The 22,154-nt window shown below is 35.8% G+C and overlaps 1 protein-coding gene across 2 annotated transcripts in view; it reads right to left on the bottom strand.

The window, feature by feature from the left end:
• Positions 1–22,154, bottom strand: part of GBE1 (1,4-alpha-glucan branching enzyme 1) — a 246,815-nt gene that overhangs the window by 66,908 nt on the left and 157,753 nt on the right. For both annotated transcript variants that reach the window (XM_046648014.1, XM_046648015.1), the window contains 4 exons: positions 15,554–15,669; positions 13,276–13,403; positions 8,101–8,199; positions 2,163–2,273 (listed from right to left, as the gene is read on the bottom strand). In XM_046648014.1, coding sequence (XP_046503970.1) covers positions 2,163–2,273; positions 8,101–8,199; positions 13,276–13,403; positions 15,554–15,669 — 454 coding nt within the window. The remainder of the gene's footprint in view (positions 1–2,162; positions 2,274–8,100; positions 8,200–13,275; positions 13,404–15,553; positions 15,670–22,154) is intronic.

Below are 22,154 nucleotides of genomic sequence, written 5' to 3'. Positions count from 1 at the left end.
GTAATAAACATTTATTGTAATGTTGAGAACGCTAAACAGATTTTAAAACAGTTTGCATACCATGATTTTGTTTTGAAAGAATGGAAGAGTTTCTAAAAACTTATTTATATGTATATGTATTTAGACTTATGTGTATGTACTTACATGTATATGTAATTATAGATGTAGATTTATTTTATATATAAAATATACATATAAACATATTATAATGGACTCTCCTCCCCTTCAGCAGAGGGATGACAACTTTTTTTAAATGCAAAATTTGCTTTCTCATTGTACTTGTCATTTAATCTAAAATTAGTTTGTTTTATATGAAAATATAATAATTGATAAATGGAGCAGGTAACTCAGAAAGACCCTGAGTAGCAGAAGAGAGGCTTCTTAACAATCTAAATTATTCACGGTTACTAACAGCTAATTTATGTGAAGTATTCTTCACTGACAAAAAATTATATATAGTGAAACATATAATCGAGATTAAACCATAATCTCATTACTCTATTACAATTATTTTCACTTTTAGAAAAATATTTTTACTTACAAACCTATTATAATCCCTATTTTGATTTAAATGACTTTTAAACAAAAATACTGTTACAAGATGATCTACTCATTCTGTGGGTCTTGTCCTCATTCTGAGGGCCAAGAAAGAACTGGCTCAGAATATAGTTTCCGCCAGAAGAATTCCCAGAGCTTGATTAGGTGGTAATTGTCATCTATATTACTTGACTTCAAATTTTTTTGCTTTATCAAGCAGCATCTTCGTTCTCTGACTTATTTTAATACTTACGTTGAAGCCCTAACTCCTAATGTGACTGTACTTGGAGATGGGGCCTTTAAAGAGGTGATCAAGGTTAAATGAGCTTATAGGAGTGAGGCCCTAAGCCAATGAGTGGTGTCCTTACAAGAGGAACAGACACAGGGATGCGTGTGCACAGCATCTGGGATCCAAACTGGTGAATCCTGGGCTGCCGAAGGGGAAAGTGTGACCTTAACCACTATGCCACTGGCCAGCTCTGCTTAGACTTTCTTAATAGTTAGAGGAGACACATGAAACACCACCTGTTTACCTTAAATGGCCAATTTCTGTTGAAATAACAGAGAAGTTTATTGTTTGAGCTTCAATTTTCTTAATACACATACTGCAAATAATTTCAAAATTTTTATTAGTTCTTTTTTAAGGTATAAAGAGTACATTTTATGTTATTTATGGTTATGAGGATTAATATGGCTTTAAATAACTAAATGGCCTTTTTTCCTCATTTATTTATGTTTATTGAGTGACTAGTGGGAACAATCACAGTGCTAAGGCTGGAAACACAAAAGGTAATGGAAACAAATGTTCTGCCTAAATCACGATGAGAACGTGGAGGATGGGGCAGCTGTTTTTTCTTATTTGTATACTGGAAGATGGCTTCAGAGTGTGATATCTGAGCCAGGGCATTAGGTGTTTGTAGGAGTTTCAGGTGAATTCGGCATTTGCAGGTATGTGGGGGAAACTACCAGATTGAAATGCTGTCGACCTCTTCCGGAATGACTGGGAATTTTACAGTATTGAAAATACAGCGCTGGGAAGGTTGCGCAGAGAATGAAGACAGAAACTTTGGCTTGGGCCAGGACACGAGTAACCATGAATGATGAGCTTCAATCAAAAGATCTGGGTTGACAAAAAGCAGTTTTCTCTTTGGCAAATACCTCGCCTGCATTAGAGAGGATGGACTGGAGCAGAGACGGACAGGGGTCAGGGTGGGCAATTAGCAGGAAATTTCAGTGACTGAGGGGAAAAATGACAAAAGCTTGTCAAAAGGCACAAAAGAAAACCTCTAGGAGAAAACCTAAAATGGAAATTAAAATAAACCTGGATCAGCACCAACACGTCTCTCATTATAACAAAGAAAAACATGTAAAATAACATTTGCAACTGTCATTTACAATTTTTTAATTACAGTTTGGCAGGGTAAAAATGGTACTCCATTTTAAAGCTGGAATTTATAGATCTACAAAATAATTTAAAAATGTTTTTCAAGTATGAGGAGCTTTCATATAAAGATATATATAGCTATGTAAAATTAGTTATGTCAAATGTATTAACTATAGAAATTTGTATTTAGATATGTTAATCAAGACAGAGAGAGAAGGAATTTACACACGTATTCATTTACCTGATCGTGGCTCTCTGCATAAGCGATGCACTTTTCAAGGTGGCGTCTGTTTGTGAGAGTGTACACTATGTTGCCCATGTTCCAATCTTCATCTTTAAACTCCTTAACTAGCTAGATGCGAGAGAGAAAACAATTTGAATAAGTCATTATTGTTCTTACTTTAAATCCCAATCTGAGGGTAGACATTATATCAATCCAAATTATTTGACATGCAGATGCAAGTGCACCCATAACGCAAAGATATCCTTGTTTAAACTTTTACTGAAATCAGCTTTTATACAGGCTGTTGAAATGAAAGTGGTGTAGTGTGTGTGTGTGTGTGTGTGTGTGTGTGAGCTTCTGAGCAGATGGTTTGATCATCGCACTTTAGGATTTTTACAACCTGCCTGTAACAACTGTTGCCTCTTGATTAATGACCACGGGAAAGTGTTGTGGTGCAAGATGTCTTTCCATAACTTTCACAAAGTGGATATACACTACTTGCCACATTTTTAGGTTTGAATGAAAAAAAAATTTAGCAGGAATAATGTTTTGTTCTATTCTTTAAAAATGATAAATAAAAAAAGCTACTATTTCAAAGTTTAAAAGCTAATTATCATGAAATAATTATCGTCTTAACAGACCGCAGATTCTTGTCTCCACTTGAGTTGTCCCTCAGTCTCCAGTCTGGGTTCTGCCTCTCTAACGCCTCTTTGATGCCAATGACGTGGCCAGGATCTCAGAGCTGCTCTCTTAGGTCAGCAAGGGCTCTTTCTTAGGCAGACGCTTGCTGTACACGTTGGAAATGCTTTCCTTCTTAGTCCACCACTGTGAAACTCCTGATTGTTTTGTTTTGGTTTGTTTTCTCACCAGGATAGGCATCCTGCAAAGTCTCTTCCTCTGCCTGTCCTATAAAAGCTGGGGCTCCTCAGAGTCATGTCCTGAAAACAGCCTCTTCTCTTTTACCCAACACACTCTTTCTGCGTGGGCTCATTTCCCTGTCCAAGGTGTCAACTGCACTCTGATGGGCGGAATCTAAGACGCCCCCACGATTCCTGCTCCCTGGAATACACTCTTTTGGGTAACCCTTTTCCTAGAGTGCGGGTGGGACCCTTCAACATGATGGATGTCCCCTGAAGAAACCGTAAGATAACAACTGAGTGATGTTTTCAGTTGATAAATTCGAGATAATTTGTTACACAGAAATAGAAAACTAATGCAGATTTTGGTAGAAGAAATGGGGCTCGGGCCCGCTTGTGTCTTCCTTTGCTGACTTTTTTTTGCCTATGGAATTCAGATGTGCTTAGCCATCCCCCATAACTGCAGTGTGACTCATTGGGCACCAGAGGGCAGACCGCTTAGGCAGAATAATAGCCACCCGCAGATGCTCACATCCTAATGCCCAGAATCTGTGAATATGTCACCTTACAGGGCAAAAGAACTTCAGAGATGCAACGAAGTCAAGGACATTGAGATGGGAAGATTATCCTGGATTACCCGGACGGGTGCAATGTAACTAGAGGGATCTTTCTAAAAAGGAGGCATGAGTTGACAAAGTAAGAGAGAGATTTGAAGATACTATACTGCTTTGAAGATAGAGGAAGGGGCCACGAGCCAAGGAATATAGGTGGCTTTTAGAAGCTAAAAAAGGCAAGGAAACAAAGCCTCCAGAAGGAATGCAGCCTTGATTTTAGCGTAGTAAAACTTATTTCAGATTTGTGACCCACAGAACTACAAGAACTATTTGATAGTAAATTTGTGTTGTTTTCAACCACTAAGTTTATGGAAATGAGATACAACAACAATTTGAAACTAATGTATAGACCTACACAAATATACTTAATTTTTGACAAACGTGCAAAAACAATCCAATGGAAGGAGGGTAGACTTTTCAACAAATCATGCTGGCAGAGATGGCTACCATAGGCAAAGAAAAAGAACCTTGATGTAAGTCTTACACACTGTACAAAATTTAACTCAAAATGGATCTTGGATTTAAATTTAAAGGTAAAACTACGAAATGTTTAATAGAAAATATAGGAGAGTCAAAGAATTCTTGGGCTTGTTACCAAAAGAGAGATCTCTAAATGAAAAAAATGATAAATTGCTGTCATCAAACTTAAACAAAGAACTTTTGCTCTGTGAAAGCCCACAAGAGGAGGATAAAAAGACAAGCAACAGGGGCTGCAGGCAGCCCAGTGTTTCGTTGGTTCGAATCCTGGGCGCGGACATGGCACTGCTCATCAAACCACGCTGAGGCAGCGTCCCGCATGCCACAACTAGAAGGACCCACAACGAAGAATATACAACTATGTACCGGGGGGCTTTGGGGAGAAAAAGGAAAAAAAAAATAAAATCTTTAAAAAAAAAAAAAGACAAGCAACAGACTGGGAGAAAATATCTGTCAACCACATATCCAACAGAAAACTCGAATCTAGACTATAGAAAGAACTCTCAAAACTCCACAGTAAATAAATGATCCAATTAGAAAATGGGTAAAAGACACGAACAGACATTTCACCGAAGAGGATAAACAGAAGGCAAACAGGCCATGAAAAGATGTTCACTGTCATAAGCCATTAAGAAAATGTAAATTAAAACCACAGTAAGATATCTCTATAACCTATTAGAATGACTAAAGTAAAAAGCAGTGACAACAGCAAATGCTATTGTGCAAGGATGTACAGAACCCGGATCTCTCCAATGTTGCTGGTGGGAATGTAAAATGGTATAGGCCACTCTGGAAAATAGTTTGGCGCTTTCTTAAACAATTAAACATCCAACTACTACTCAGTAACTGCACCTTTGGGCATTTATCCTAGAGTAAGGAAAACTTAGGGTCATACAAAAACCTGTAGGCAAATGTTTATGGCAGCACCTGGAAACAACTCGAATGTCTTTTTTTTCTTTTTAAAGGTTTTATTTTTTTCCTTTTTCTCCCCAAAGCCACCCGGTACATAGTTGTACATTCTTAGTTGTGGGTCCTTCTAGTTGTGGCATGTGGGATGCCGCCTCAGCGTGGCTCGATGAGCGGTGCCATGTGCGCGCCCAGGATTTGAACCGACAAAACACCGGGCCGCCTGCAGCGGAGCGTGCGAACTTAACCACTCAGCCAGGGGGCCAGCCCCACAACTCGAATGTCTTTTAAGGGGCAAGTGATTAAACAAACTGGGGTGTATCTACACCACGGAATATTATTCAGCAATAAATAGGAACGCAGTACTAATACACGCAGCAACCTGGATGACTCTCCAGAGAATTCTGCTGAGTGAAAAATGGCAATCCTGAAAGATTGCATACTGTATGATTCCATTTATATAACATTCTTGAAACAAATTTATAGAAATGGAGATCAGATTAGTGGCTGCCAAAGTTAAGGAGTGATGGGAGCAGGAGGGAAGTAGGTGTGGTTGTAAGGGCAACAAGAGGGAACCTCATGGTGATGAAAGTGTTCTGTATCTTGACTGTCCCAAGGTCAGCACCCTGGCTGTGATCTTGTACTACAGCTTTGCAAGCTGTCACCTTTGGGGAACACTGGTTAAGAGGACACCAGATCTCACTGTATTATTTCTTACAATTGTATGTGAATCTACAATTAGCTTAATATAAAAAGTTTAATTAAAAACTATATATAATAAAAAAGTACTAGGTACACAATACATATTTGGTGGAATTAATGGATAAATGAATGAATTCAATTAAACATTTACATCATCTTTACATGAACATTTCAGTTATTAGATAATAAAAATGACAAAAAAACAAAAGGAGACACAGTAAATTAGGCATATTTTAGATAGTCAAATATTTGTTCAGTAAATGATTAAACTAATATGATATGCCAAACTATTGATTTTGACTACAAGTAGAAAATGGTAAATAATTTGCTTTTGAACAAGAAAAACATGAATGAAATCCAGCATTCCAATCTAACTCACACCCTGTGAGTAGATAACGATGCATGCCACGTACATTCTGGGTACAGCTGTCATTTGGATTAATACACTTTTGTGTTTTATTGGCATTGGAGGGAATGACAGTCATTTATGGAATTATGTTTTTAAATGCACAACTTACAAAAGTAGGGGAAAATCCTGTCTTAGTTTCTTTTTAAATATTACTTTAACTCTGTCTAGTCTTACTAACTAAAGGCCTCACTTTGGCGATGCAAAAATATTTTTAAATAATTATATAAAACAGAAGATGACGAGGGCCAGCCATGTGGCCGATGGTTAAAGTTCCATCCACTCCACTTTGGCAGCCCGGGATTCACAGGTTCCGACCCTGGGCACAGACCTACACCACTTGTCAGCCATGCTGTGGTGGCAACCCACATATAAAAAACAGAGGGGGACTGGCACAGATGTCAGCTCAGGGTTAATTTTCCTCAAGCAAAAAAAGAGGAAGATTGGCAGCAGATGTTAGCTCAGGGAGAATCTTCCTCAGCAAAAAAAAACAAAAAGAAAAGAAAAGAAAAGAAAAAAAAAGAAAAAAACACACAAGAGAATTTACAATCCGAGAGGACAGGATGTTCGTATCCTAAACACAGGACATGGGTATGATGTACTGCATAGTACAGTACCTTGAGCACACAAAGTACTAAAATCTTTAGTAAGTTAAAGATTTAAAAGGAAACTGCCATCATTACTCAGAGAAGGGAACATCCCACTGTGATCTATGATTGACTGGAAAATAACTGAAGGTTGGTACAACTAGAAATATTCTTGAATCTGCACAAAGACTGGTGAAGACTTTTCAGCAGGCTGTTAAAAAAGAAGCATTTGGCACTTGTGAGGGGAAAAAGTCTGCCTGGAAGACTAGAAAGATAGAAATAGTGAGAGATGGTGGGTGGATAAAGAACCTTAAAGTAAGGTGAGAAACTTCAAGTCCACAGCATTTTTTTTTAAATAACAAATATAAAGTAACTTTCCCAGGTATTAAAGCTAGAAAACTCATTTGTTTGTTTGCTTGACTTCTAAGTCTAACCTTCATTGTAAAACACCTGCCTTTTGACCTGACAATGTTTGAAGAACCATTAGAACTGGAGAAGCGGAAGTTGTGTTGGTAGAGATCTAACGTCACGTCACGGCTGTGCACTGTACAAATTGCCTGGGCGGGTCGGAAGACAGGTAAGAGATGACTGCAGTCACCACTTCCTTCGGAGCAGGCTCTGTGGTTTTTCACGCCAAGTTAAGCACTTCTACCATTGTGATCTCAAGGCACCAGCTCACTTCTGTACTCAAGGGCTCGTCAGAAAGCTGGGATTATTCGATGCATATCCGACTCCTTACACATATTCAGCATTTGATTAAAGACTTGGCCACTCAAAAATGTGCTCTATCAAATCTAAGTCTCTGTAACAACTTCAGTCTTTTAGGTAAACATTAAATGAAACAAAACATAACCCAAACGTGAACTGTTACTAAATTTAAAAAAATTCTATTAGAAATGATGTACAATTATTCATTCCTAGTGCCTGACACATGGCAAGGACTTTTAAATGCTGAATGAAGGAATGGGTGAATCGAAATCTGTCGAAGAAAAACCATCCTAAGAAGCAAGTACTGCGAATTATGGAGTAACTTCTACATTAATTGATGATTTGCAGGCAGAAATGGATGCTTTGATGAACTTTAATGTGTTTTAAATATAGAGCACTAAAGATTTCATATAATTGCATTGTTAATGCAAAATTCCATTTACACAGCTAACATTATATTAATCATATTTTGCCCTTGCCTGAATAATGCATGTATGAATACTTTAAATAAGAACTTTTAGAGGTTTGAGAAGCACCTTATTAAAGAGCACAAGAATCAACACACTAATGAGAGAATTTAATACTTCAATTATAATACCTGTAACTAATGAGCACAACTAAGAAATAAATCAAAGAAATAATAAATAAACCAACATAATACATATATCCACAGGAAAAAATAATTACATATAATCTTACCTGGATCCATTTGTCCGGAATTGCCATGGCTAATCTATAGTCAAAGCCACCCCCTCCCTGGGAAATCGGAGAACACAGAGCCGGCATTCCTGAGACATCCTAAGACAAAGTACATCAGCATCATCAGCTCGCGCTGCTCAAAGGTTTACTAAATAGCCTTCTGACAGCAAAGTCAGAGCCAATAAAGAAAAACAATAAATAGGGGCATGTGTTTTTGGAGCATTTTGGAACATAACTGTGAAAGTAGATAAAATTGTGATAGCATATCTCATTTCCTAATAAGATTCTGTGTAATCTCCTGTAAACTGCAGGACAACTTTGATCTCGCAAAGTTATTTTTCTCTTTTCCTTGGTATCACACAGAGAACACAAAATAGTAAACCTATCACTGCTAAAGCACAGTTTCTTTTTTTGTGGTGAGGGATTGGCCCTGGGCTAACATCTGTTGCCAATCTTCCTCTTTTTGCTTGAGAAAGATTGTTGCTGAGCTAACATCTGTGTCAATCGTCCTCTATTTTGTATGTGGGATGCTGCCACAGAGTGGCTTGATGAGAAGTGTGTAGGTCTGTGCCCGGAATCCGAACCCATGAGCCCTGGGCCACCGAAGCAGGGCACATGAACTTAACCACTAAGCCACTGGGCTGGCTCCTAAAACATAGTTTCTTAGACTTATATTTGGGCTACTGTATGAACACTTTTTACTAGCTGTTGCTTTCATAAAACACAAAAATACATGTGGCATATATCTGTTATACCTGTTCCCTCTGTATACAGCACTGACATGGAGTGTACTTGGTGAGCACTTAGCTTCCAATGAAACGGAAAATAGAGTTAGTACATTAAGAGTGAAGCAACAGATGACTTTCACTACAGTCAGTCACGCTTGCAAAGGGGCTCTGAGGTCATCTAGCGGATCTCCTCATTTAGAAGATACAGAAACCAGGGCTTATTGGGGTGTAGGGCTCTCTAAAGATATCTGCTTCTCAAAGGCAGAGCCAGGATTCAGATGTCAGGCCTTTCGACAGTGTCTTTCTACTCTGTCATGCCACCACTAGGTTATGATAATCAAATAAAAAAAACAATCAAACAGGTAAGTAAAAAAGAGAAAATTGGTATAAGGACCCCACTGTAACAAAATACATTATTGTAAAAACTGCGGCAAAATATGAGCCAAGTACTAGCAATTCTAACTCCACAATGTTTCAAATAAATCCTTTCCCTTCGCTCCATTTCTACAGCCACTATCTTACTTAATCTTCATTTTGCTTGCTTGGACCATTTTATTTCCAAATGGAACCCCCCATGTCCAGTTTCTTTTCACACCCACTGCTGCCAAATTAACATCTTGTGAGTCTGTTCCTATTACTGCGCGTCAATAGCTTGCAACAGCCAACAACTGAAAACTTAAACTCTTTCGCTTAAATTCAACAATCATACTTTCAGCATTGATGATATAATTTACTCTCTGATGCCTCACTTGCTATTGGAATGTAAGACTCATGAGGCAGGCGTTTTGTTGCTGTTGCTGTCGTTCCCTGATACACGCCAGGAGTCTAGAGTAGTGAAGAGGACCCGGCACAAAGCAAGAACTCAATAAGTATTTGCTAAGTGGATGAATGAAGATGCTTTCAAGGATTTAAAGATAAACAACACATAATATTTGACCTGCAGGATTGATAAACTAGAACCTGAATAAACATGCACACACTTACTGTCATGAAATGACAATGTGATGTAGTGGTTATTATCATTAAGTGAAGGAAAGAAAAAGTGCAATGGAGACACCTACATCTTTCCACCATTATTTCCACTATTTCATTTCAAGTATTAAAAACATCATCAGCTTTGAGATAGTTACTCCTCCCTGTGGTTGTCACAAGCTTTTCTATGCGTGTCATTGCCCAAGCTCTTCCTTGGATTATTATCCTTACTTCCTATAAAAGATTATCACATACCCTGAGCTCTCTGCGACCTAACGCACACGCTTCCTCTTCCGTAAGATCATCCCCAAACTCTTTCCCCAAAAAAGCTGGAAAAAAAGAAAGAGATGACCTCCCTGGAATTCCAAAATAATTCATTGCTTTCTAACGGCAGAGAGGTACAGTTAAATACGAGAATATGGTGAAACACATCCATAAGAAAACAAAATATTTCTCAATGATATCTTATTTCTATATAGTACTTTATAGTTTACAAAAGTGAAAAAAGAAATTTAAAACAGTGAAAAAGAATGAATGGTTAAAAGAAACCACTTTAAAAGAAGTTATACTTATCAAAATATGTCACATTTTCACAGATATGATAGGTATTCAGTTCAATTCCTTATAAACACTGACTGAATATGTATTAAATATCAGGCACCTATGTTAGACACTTGAATTACAGATACAATGCCTTCCCAGAAGAGTTTTCATAAGACTGGTGATAGGCTGGTATTAAAAATCAAGATAAGGGGCCAGCCCAGTGGCGCAGCAGTTAAGTTCAAAGGTTCTGCTTCTGCGGCCCGGGGTTCACCAGTTCGGATCTCGGGTCCAGACATGGCACTGCTTGACAAGCCATGCTGTGGTAGGCGTCCCACATATAAAGTAGAGGAAGATGGGCACGGATGTTAGCTCAGGGCCAGTCTTCCTCAGCAAAAAGAGGAGGATTGGCAGCAGATGTTAGCTCAGGGCTAATCTTCCTCAAAAAAAAAAGAAAATTAAAAATCAAGATAATTTTTTCAAGAAAATAATAAGGTGTATTCTGTATTTGGTCTAATGGTAGTTTTAGGAAATAGTTTGATAGGAAATAAAATCTAAGAAAAATATTTGGACACCAACTGGTCTTGACTCCTAAATCTGAATCCTAGAAAGCTGCCCCTTTAATGAATATGAGATATTTGAAGCTTTCTTTTGAAAATGGAGAGTTATTGACTACTCTTTTAAAATCTAAAACTAAAAAACAGATTAACATAAAGGTCACTAGCATAAATATACTTCAAATATAAACAAGTTGATACCAACACAGAATAGTAAAATAATCATAAGTGTTTCAAATGAAGTTAAAATAGTTTTAGTTCTTTAATATTTAAAGATTACTTATGACTATTCTGGAGTGGGGGGAGAACCTCAATTAAAAATGTTTTTAATTAATATAAAAAATATAATAATGTGGAATGGTCGATATATTCTAGAAAAAAAGGCTTTAAATTTAATAACTGACTTTATAAATAAATTCAAATTTCTACTGTAGGACTTTATATAAATTATATTACTTATTCATTATACCACATTGCTTTCTCTTTTTTTTAAAGATTGGCACCTGGGCTAACAACTGTTGCCAATCTTTTTTTTTTTCTTTTCTGCTTTATCTTCCCCAACCCCCTGTACATAGTTGTATATCTTAGTTGCAGGTTCTTCTAGTTGTGGGATGTGGGACGCCGCCTCAACATGGCCTGAAGAGCGGTACCATGTCCGCGCCCAGGATCTGAACCCTGGGCCGCCGCAGCAGAGCGCGCGAATTTAACCACTTGGCCATGGAACTGGCCCACCACATTTCTTTCTTAAAAAAAAAGTTCATGAGGATCAATTCCACATTTTGAAGTGACTCCCACTAGACAGAAAATTGATGTATTGAAATTGAAGTAGTTTTCAATTTAAGTAGAATAAATTGAAGACACATCTTGTTAAAAAAAAAAATCTAAAACCAAGTAACACAAAGTCGGCTAAAGTCTCAAAGTTTCATTGGTAGAAACACTGATAATCAGACAAGAGCTCCCTAGATGATGAAACTATTCTACTTGAAATGAACGGAAAGATCAATGTAACAATTTTAAGTTTCATGAATAATTGCTGCTTTTTCTTCAGTACCCACTTTTGATTTGTGCTGTCATTAATTGTTTGTAGTAATTTGAAACATAATGTCTCTGCTTTGAATTGCCATAAATATAACTGGCAAACTAATTAACTTTTTTGATGTTTGACAGATAAAATTAAAATATATAAAAGACAAACTAAAAGTTTAAAATACACTCTGATTGATGTTAAAAGATATTCAGCACATAAAGTATTAGCAAGACTTATAAGCTATGACCACATGCAGGAAGGGAGAGCATGTGAAATAATACAGGGTATCAAAAGGGTATTATAATTGTGGATTTTTAAAAATTCTATATAAGAATTTATTGCAGGAATTTAGGGTCCATCGCTCTATTTCTATTCCTAGAAGATATTTAGAAGGAAAGAGGCCTAAAGAGAGTAACTGGTCTCTATCCAGAGATAAACAAGGGAATCATACCACCTAGCTGGAGTTTGGGGTTTTGAGAAATGATGGACAGAAAAAAGCCTGTACACATAAAAAACACCACAGGAAGGAGACTGTCACCTCTGCATTCATTTCAATGAACTTAATGCCAACAATGTGAGAATACACCTTAACTCTGAGTCTTCTAACAATAGTCTTACTATTTTTATATGCTAACCACAACACTTCGTATAGAACAGTTTTAACATACTAAATCCAATTTTAATAATAATTCTTAGTTAGAAAACTCAGAAAACCAAAGGGATTTTACTATAAAATCTAAATTAGCATAGGCATTTAACAAACTTCTTAATTTATCACATTTATCACCAAGAGGGGAATTGTCAATTATGTATATACCGAATTCTATCATTACATTGCAGCTTTGGGACAGTTAATCAGGAAACTTCGGTACTCATGAATAACTAGTGAACATTTGGCAGCTGGAGAGCAGGTACGTAAACAAGAAAGGTAAGCGCATCAGAAGCAGAGAGGCTGCAGAGAAGCGTGCGGGCAGCCATCCATACCACTCTAACGACTAAACCAGGAAAGAAAAGATAAGTAAATAAATAGACAGGCGCACATTAATATTCAATTCTTTTCTCTGCTGAAGGTCTCATGGTGAAGAACCTGTCCACTGATTAGGATATTTCACTTTCTAACCACTGGCATTTTCTCAACAATGGAATGATAAGTAATTAGCGTACACTATCTGCTAATAGGAGAACTGAATTCTAAAGGATATGCTGCCTACACAAGGCAGCTGCACTACAGTCAGGGAACAATTTCAGTTACGCAATTATTGATAACGTGAGACTGATTATTCAAATAGTGTGTGCTGACCAACGCTCTCCATTAAAGGGGGTCAGAGGGCAGAGATCATTATGGCTTTACCTCAGCTATTGTGATAGAATCCGGATACAACGTGTGAACCAAATGATTGGCCAGCATGAGATAAGTCAAGGCGTCTTCATCTACTTGGAGTCCAAAATATTCATGGTAATCACCTGAAAAGCTTGCACCTAGAGAAAGGAAAATCAACACGGATGCATTATGTTAACACGCAAGTCTTAACTCTGCACAAATGCCCCCACCAACTAGTTTGTTGATATCAGTTCTGTTATCATAGGAAAGTGTAACGAGTCTCGATACCACACAACATTACCATCAGCAAATCTATGATCAACTTAGAAAAGTACTCCACATCAACTTCCAGAGTTCGGACAATACTACAATTCAATTTTTGTTTCACAAAAGCAAACAAACAAAAACATTTGATTTAAAATTTTAATTTAACTTTAACTGAATTTTACGGCAGAAAAATAAAATGAAACGATACTGAAGAGAATTCTAAATTTCAACTTTTAGATATATTTTTTTGTCACATCAAGAGATGTTAATGTTAGCTAGCTCCTATTAGGGACCTGTGACATAAAGAAAAGCAAATATGAAAAACATCATAAAATTATGACATAATGTTTATAGAATTTTAATATGGGCTTCCATTTATCCAATATGGATTTCCTATGACGACAAAAAGATTTTAACATTCTCCTACCTCCTTCCACCTCCCCTTCCTCCACCACCTAATGTGGGCTGCTTATGGCATATTTCACTTATTGGGTTATACTGTTTACTTTCTATTCCTTCAGTTGTCTGCTCTTATTTTTAATTAAATCAAATTAGTGCTCAACACCTACCTATTTTTCCTCTGCTTCCCTTTATCTAAATTCTTTATTTTGACTCACTTTTTTCAGTTTGCTGGATTCCATCACTGAAGGATATTTTCATGTATAATTATGGACATTTTATTCCACAGGCTCTTTCAAATTTATAACTCTATGGCAATTCAACTATCAAATTCTTGAGTGACACTTTGTTTCCCTAAGGATTTTGTAGACATTGCTGATGGCAATGGAGTAGTTCATATGAGTCCAGCCCTTTTTTCATCCATGCAGGTAAATTGCTTTTTCTTGCTAAATGTCACCTGATGAACTTCTCTTTATCACTGAATTTTATAAATTAAACACTCTGTGTCTTGATGTTAATTGCTTTATCTCAATTTTTTTCTGATATATTATGCGTTCTTTTGCAATTTTAGTTTCGGTTTTTTCCCTCTCATTTCAAAGGGGGAAAACATGTTAAGTAACTCAGAGTGTGTTTCTTTACCATTTCATGGGCTCTCTACCCATAAAAAGCATATCCCATATCCATGGACTTCAGTTCATTTCCCCAATTCCAAAATTCCTAGGAAAATACCCAGCCCTCAGCAGAGGGAGTTTCTACAGGGGCATGTAGGAGTTTTAATCTAGAAGAGGATCTTTCCGGAATTTGGCCACGCTTGCCTTTTTCATCCCCTAAGTCAGCTTCTCTCCAAACTGGAGAATATGCATCAAACCTGTCATGTTTTATAGATTCAACTTCTTTCCTAGGAACATTTCACGGGGGCAGCACCAGGGCCAAAAACAGATAGCAGCATGCTTTGAATAAAGCTTCTTTCCTTGGCAGCCACTTTTCCAGATTTACAGCCTAAAGTCCCTTTTTTGGAGTGGCTGTTGCTGGTAAATATTTGGTCATTAAAAAATAATAACTGTTCGCCATGTGATCTATTGAGGCATTAGGATTCTGTGATCCTACTTCTTTGTACAATTTTTAAACTAAAGATCTCTGATCAATATTTTAATTACAAATTAATTTACAATTTAATTTTAACTGAGTACATCTATATTTAAAATATCTATACTTTCTTCAATGTCTAATATGCAAAGGAACCCACACGTTCACAAATGTTCTCATTTATTCTTTTTGTTATTTATTTTTCATTGCAAATGCTGTCACGTTCACAGGCTGAGTATGCTGCAATAAATACTTTCCTTAAAAAACGTTTTTAAAAGAAAGCTACATACTAAGGATAGCATATTATTAAGTAGATATATTTCAAGGAGAATCATTGTCTTTCATTTGTTTATACAATGTACTTATATCCAACCTCTTGCCAAAAAAAAATCAGAAGTGACTAGAGAAAAGCAATACACATCAGAACTAATGAAATCCAAGCCAACAATAACAGTCATTGCAGCTTCTGTAACTGAACCCCAAACTTGGTTATATTCTTCCAGTAAAAAACAAAATAAAATCATTAGTTATGTCTGTAACACATCAGGCTACCTACCAATTCCATGGTGATGATAGAGCATGGATGTAACACCATCAAAACGAAACCCATCAAAGCCATATTCTTCCAACCACCATCTTATGTTTGACAGAAGGAATCTTAAAACTTCCCAGCTAAAATATTAGAGAAATATACATTTAAGAACAATGTATATAATGCTTTCCTTAATTGTTATACAACGTTTGCTGAGAGTTTGAATTAAAATTATAAATCTCTCTCTTAGGAACCATGATGTTTAAAGGAATAATCTCATAGAAAAACCAAAAACTACTAATAATTTACTTCATTTGTTTGATGAAATTCATTCAAAAAGGAAAAATTATTAAATGTCTTTAGCCACAAAAATCACTTAATGTCTGAGAAAAACAGAAAAAATGTGTAAGTCGGGTCTGACGTGCAGGGACTCCGTCATGTTCAATGTTGTGCCCCCAGCCACTGTGCACTGATTAATACACAGTAGTGCTTACCCCCCCCAAAAATCTGTTACTTATTTGTGAATTTTCATCAAGATTTTTCATGTAACATAACCAGTTATTTAGTTTCTCCTTCTAGAAAATATAATTTCATTATCAGTAGAAAAACTGCCTTCAGTGTTTGTCTGCTTAAAATAGTTCCTCGTTCTATAATTTCAAACAGATGCAATTCGGAATAAAAAGTAAGGGAAAAAAGGACTTAAAATCAACCACACGATAAGCAATACTACATTACTAGATTACTGCTTTCCGGGGGTTAAAAAAAGAGACTTAATTACTAAAAACACATGTTTCATAAAGGAAGAAGTTCTACAAGGTAAAGAGTCCTACATCCATAAAAACAGAAAGAGAACAAAGAACTGTTATAACTCAATTAAAAACGCCACATGAAACCAGCTTATTTCAGACAAGTGAAAAGAGGGCCTCAGCAATTAGTATTTTCTAGTCATACGGTTATGGGTGAGTTCTCTATCTTATTATAACTGTGGTTTCAAGACTTTAATACCTCATTTAGTTTAATGACAAAGCAGTAAGCGTGTACACAAATCTCTAACCCAGTTGAAATTTATGCATTTTCTTAAACTTTACATATATTAAAGAGCAATCCGACATGAGTGGAGATGAGGTCATCACAATCAACTCCAGAATTGTAAATCTAAACTTTGGGGAAAGATGAGTGTTCTGGGTAATTAACTGCTTTAAATAAGTTGCTTTGAGTTCTGAAAACTTACTGAAAGTTAAAAAAAGAAATGAAAAAACAGAAATCCAAGCAATCCAGTAGACAGGAAAAGGGAGCCAGGAGGTTGGTTCCAGATTGTTACGTCCAAGCCATGATAAAGGTAGAATTTGATTATGTTTCTATTACTACATATTCATGTAGGCTTTAAGGAAAAAAATTCTGTTTAACAAAAACAAATGAATGAAAAGAAAGAGGTATTCTTCAACAGAATGAGATCAAAATTACTCTATTTTGTATAGGAATTTCTAATATTTAAACTTTCTTTGAAGATGTTTTTTAAATTAATAAACTACTTTTTTTTTTTACAGCAGTTATAGGTTCACAGCAAAATTGAAAGGAAGCATATCTATACTTTTTAAACAAGTTGCTATACGAATATTTCAGAAGGGAGACAAGAATAAATTTGCATATCAATAATCCTTTGTAAATAATGTTTTGGAAAGGATATATCTTTTTCTAATTTGGCCATTTGACTCGTAATGCGTACTTTACTTTTGAAAGGTAAATTGAAAGATATTTTTTTGCCAAAAATATCCCAGAGTAGGAACAAAACCTGTTTAAACACTAAATATCTTGGGTAGATGTATGGAGATACGACCCTGTAACCCAGAGAGGACAAACTGTCTGGCCTGTGACAGGCACCACTGCTTTGTTTAGCTTGCAGAGTACTTTAAATTTTTCAGTTTCAATTTCTGTAGACAGAACATGTATTTTCTAGCTCATCCCAGTCCCTGCCTGCCAGTCCACATTTTCACATATCAACGCTATTTACTTATTTACATCACCAGCTCGGGCTTGTGAACACTTGCTGTCAATTTCTAACATAAATATCATGGCCTGGATGTTTTCCGGGTAGACACAGGTTCAAATGTAAAAACTGTGTCCTAATATCCCTACAAAAAATAAAAGAAAAATAAGAGCCAATGTTACAATTCAACGAAAAACAGAAAAAAGAGATGACGTGAATTTAATAACTGGAAAAAAAGCATTGCCCAATATCACATAGTTGATTAAAGGCAGAGTTACTAAATGTCCTTCCGATTCCTGCTACTACAATATTCAATCCAGTCTCTTTTTGACCAAAAGGAGTAATAAAATTGCATTTAACATATTAAAAGAAAAAGACATCTTTAGCTGTAACTATGTGAGTAAAGAGATTCTCGGCATGGATGAACAGGAGAAGAATTTCCGGCGGGGATCAGAAAAGAAAGAATAGGAACAATGGAGGATCTAATTAAAAAGTTCTAACAGGTTAAAAAAAAACTAAAGTCTATTCTTCAAACCTCTAAAATGCTCTTAAACTGAAACAATGGCTAAACAACATAAACAATCCTAAAAAAAAATCACCACAAGATTAAACTAATAGGAATAAATCAAACCTGTACTGCTTTCAGAATAATTGGTTTGATTATATTTTATGAATCATTAATGAAACATAAAATAGATGTGTTGTCTCTAGAGACAGAAAAGAGACACTTAAAATTTACAGGAGAGCAAACTTTCTAGAACAGAAATAGTAAAGAAATTAAATTTGGAATGTTTTATTTTTTTAACAAAATCTCAGGCAATACATAACAGGAAAAACAACCAGGCTTAAATTTTTAAAGTTAGTAGCAACAAATGAAAATGAAAGCAAAAGTTAAATATATCAATTCTCGGATTATATCCATTTTCTAAAAATAGTTTAGTAAAAAGAGTTAAGTAAAACAAACAGACTAATATTACAAGGGTAACATTTTATAAACCAGCCTTTGTTGTTTAAGAAAAAATGAACTATCAGTGCAGAAAATAGGAGCAAAGACAGACTTATAAATATGTTCCCAATATTTCTGTGGTCCAAATGTTTTGTCTCTGATCATCTTAGCATGACAAATCTAGACAGAGTAATTCACTCTCTATAAAATCAGTGTCCTGATGAAAATAATTTTAAAACACATTCTTGTATTCAGGTCACAAAATCAGGTTTACGGATCTAGCAAGACAGAGAACCAGGAAGACTGAGGTTGGAGTTTATAAAATAACCCCCATGCACATGAATACTTGCATGAACACAATTCAGAACTCAAAGTTAAAAACGGTAGGTCATAGAGCATTTATAGTGTTATTGAAACGAAGATGTAGTTTTCTTTTTCTTACACTATGTAAACATCCAACTTAACGGAGACAATGTATTTAACCATTATGTATATACATTTATCCCAGATCACTGTACTTCAATCACAAGAGGAAAGCTGAGCCAGGGGTCCTCCAGACCACCTCTAGGTCCAGTGATTCACTGGGAGGACGCACAGGACACAGCTATGATTACAGCAAAAGGATAAACAGCAAAATCAGCAAAGGGAAAGCACACGGGGCAAAGTCTGGAGGAGTCTAGGCGCAAGCTTCCAAGAGTCCTAACCAGGTGGAGTCACAACAAATTCCTCCAGCAACAAACTCTCACCACACTTGTGAAGTGCTGTCTATGGGGAAGCTGATTAGAGACTCAGTGCCCAGCAGGTTTATTGGGTGGCTGGTGACTGGGCATCCTGTGTCTTAGCGCGTGTCAAAATCTAGACTCCCAGAAGGAAAGCGGGTGTTCAGCATAAGACACATTGTTTATAGCAGGAGTTTAGGAGCAGGGAGCCATTGTTTTCAATTCCGGGAATGGTGAGAACCTTCCCGAAACCCAAGTTCCCAGCCACAGGCCAAGCGCCAATCTCGCAGGCAGGCGCTTCTAAGGATAGCAGTTTTAGTCCACTTATATCAGCTCTTTTCTGCACAAAAGCAGAGCCTAATATTTGTTACATAATTATAAAAGACTTACTATAGGTTACTGGAGAAAAAATTCTTCTAAAGGCATTTTATTTCAGACAGACTCAACCTCAAAACCAAGAATCTAAATACCTAAGGACCCCTGGCTGAGGTACTCTGCTCTGTACTCTACCTTCCAGCCATCACATGGATAAAATCATGAAGCTTGCACGTGAATGAACTAGTTCACCGAATCTAAGATTTGCCTTTTAAATAGGACACTAGAACAAGCTTAAGGAATATGTACCAGTGAAAATACAAATTTCTGAAAGATGTCTATTGCTATTTCAACTATCATAATTTTCAAATTCAGCACCCATAAATTCCATTTTTCCTTCTTTGGGGGGTTGAGAAGAAGAACAGTTATGATGTATTCCAAATTACAACTGCATTAGAAATATTACTCAACATGTAGTAATAAATGAACTGAATCATCTCACTTGAATGGTTTGCCTTGAGTCAAAGTATGAAAATGTCTGGCAAAGGGTACAATAAAAAAGGCAATTTACTTTTCCTACCTCAAAATGTCATCAGACAGCCTATAACACAGTTGATATATTCAGTTGATTAGAGTCCCATAAAGACAGAAAGCGGAATTTAAGAGCACAGTTTTACTTGGTGTGTCCAGCAGACAAGGCGGGGCTCTGATTTTAAGACCAGACCATTGACACATGGCTTTTAAAGCCTGTCCTTAGAAACCACAGGGCAGCCTAGTTTCCAAACAGTTATGGAGCCAGGTGCTAACTTTCAGAAGGTGATGCCAAAAGATATATCTTAGTGGCCAGCATGAATGTGTATGAAAAGTGACATATGTTAGTTATTAGCCTTATATCTTAAACTAACATATGAGTTAGAAACTAATATGTCATCTACACTGCCTACAGTCAATTGATTAGTTTACGCATGTTTTTTATGAAGCAAAAATCCCTAAAATCCAGAAAAAAATAATGAAGAGCAGCTGACTTTCTTATGAATCATAAACCATTAAAAACATTTAAATCACAGATGTCTGATATAGAAACCAAATACATCAAATATACATTGAAGTATTTCTGGCAATCAAAATAATCAGGATTCTAATTGGTTTAGATGTCTGAAATCTTCAACCTGTAATCAACTAATGAGGATTTATTAAGGAAATTTTGTCACACACAGATAATCCCAATATTAAGGTTTTTAGGAAATATCCCTAAAATCAAAAACTGTTGATTCTCTCACATTCTGCCAATGAAATTTATAATGAAATAAAACAGTCACATTTTCTTATTGAGGAAGTATAATCAGATATAACAGCATCTATTAGATGACGTTACATTTTCTTATTCAAACCTATTTGCCTAATGTATTTATTTGTCCCGAATAATTTCTGGGATTTTCAAAATAAGCAGCTTAGTCCACTGGATGTTATTAAACCTACTAATATTGTAAACTAATAAATAGGAGGCATTATTAAACAGCAGCTAAATATCAAAAATATGAAGAAAAATCTATATATTTCTCAGCTATTCCACAGTCTTTGAGGCTGAATGGCTATTAAATGGCATATCATAAAACCATGAGGAAAACCACATGCTTTGATCTGGGTATTTCAAGAAAGGCAGTAGACTGACCTTGGATAAAGGAGGTACTCTGAGACTTTTTCTTTCATGAAAAACATATGGCATGTCAAATAAAAGGATAGAGTCTTAAACTACAATAAAAATAACATTTTTTAAGGAAGATACTATGAAGTGTCACCTTCAAAAAGCAGGTATTAATCTAACTTCCTACTCTATTTTTCAAAATTAAAAAAAACTCATCTATCAGTTTGTTTAATTAAATTAACCAATAAAGACAAGAATGTTATATTTTTGTCTATACTTTGTCAATAGAAATTATACTTTGTGAGTAAATTGGGATTGATTAAAAGAAAAACTTGAAATGATCAAATGTGATTATTCATATCTAATGCTAGACAGCAGTATCATCAGTAATAAAATGGATCTGGATTTTTAGACACTGAGAATTATATTGAAGCTATTGTATAGATTAATTTCAAATAAAATTTGGTAGCAAGCAGCACAAAACTCTAGTGAGACAAATTGTTAATTCAACTACTAAAACTCTGTAACAATACAAATTTCAGAACATATGTAGTTATAAAATATGATTGTGAAGTTTTCTTTTCAATGTTACACTATTTTCTGGATTTTCTCCCTGCGTGACTTTATTTTATATAAATTAATATATTGTGTAATCATATTATATCCACTGAGCCCTAGTTATCTATATTCATCATTACAATAAAACATTTTCTTTCCGTTAAGGCCTAAATTGTACTTGGCTAATTAAATATTGCATTAAAATTACCTCTATTTGTACTATCTATAAGTCTAATCAGGCATTCTCTAGGAAATAAGTAGGAAATGATAGCATATTGTATCTTTATGCACTAAATGCTTCCAATTATACTTTTACTAGAAGAAAAAAACAAATTGAGAAATTTTGTTTTTTTCTCTAATTTAATCCATATTCATAACAAGCTTGGTTAATTGCTCAACTAAGATTAGGAAAAGGCAAACGTGAAGGGGAGTGTGTTTGTGTGTGTGTATGTGTG

The sequence above is a fragment of the Equus quagga genome, chromosome 21 (genome assembly GCF_021613505.1).
Source record: "Equus quagga isolate Etosha38 chromosome 21, UCLA_HA_Equagga_1.0, whole genome shotgun sequence".
Lineage (NCBI taxonomy): Eukaryota > Metazoa > Chordata > Mammalia > Perissodactyla > Equidae > Equus > Equus quagga.
This window is presented reverse-complemented; position numbering and strand designations above follow the sequence as displayed.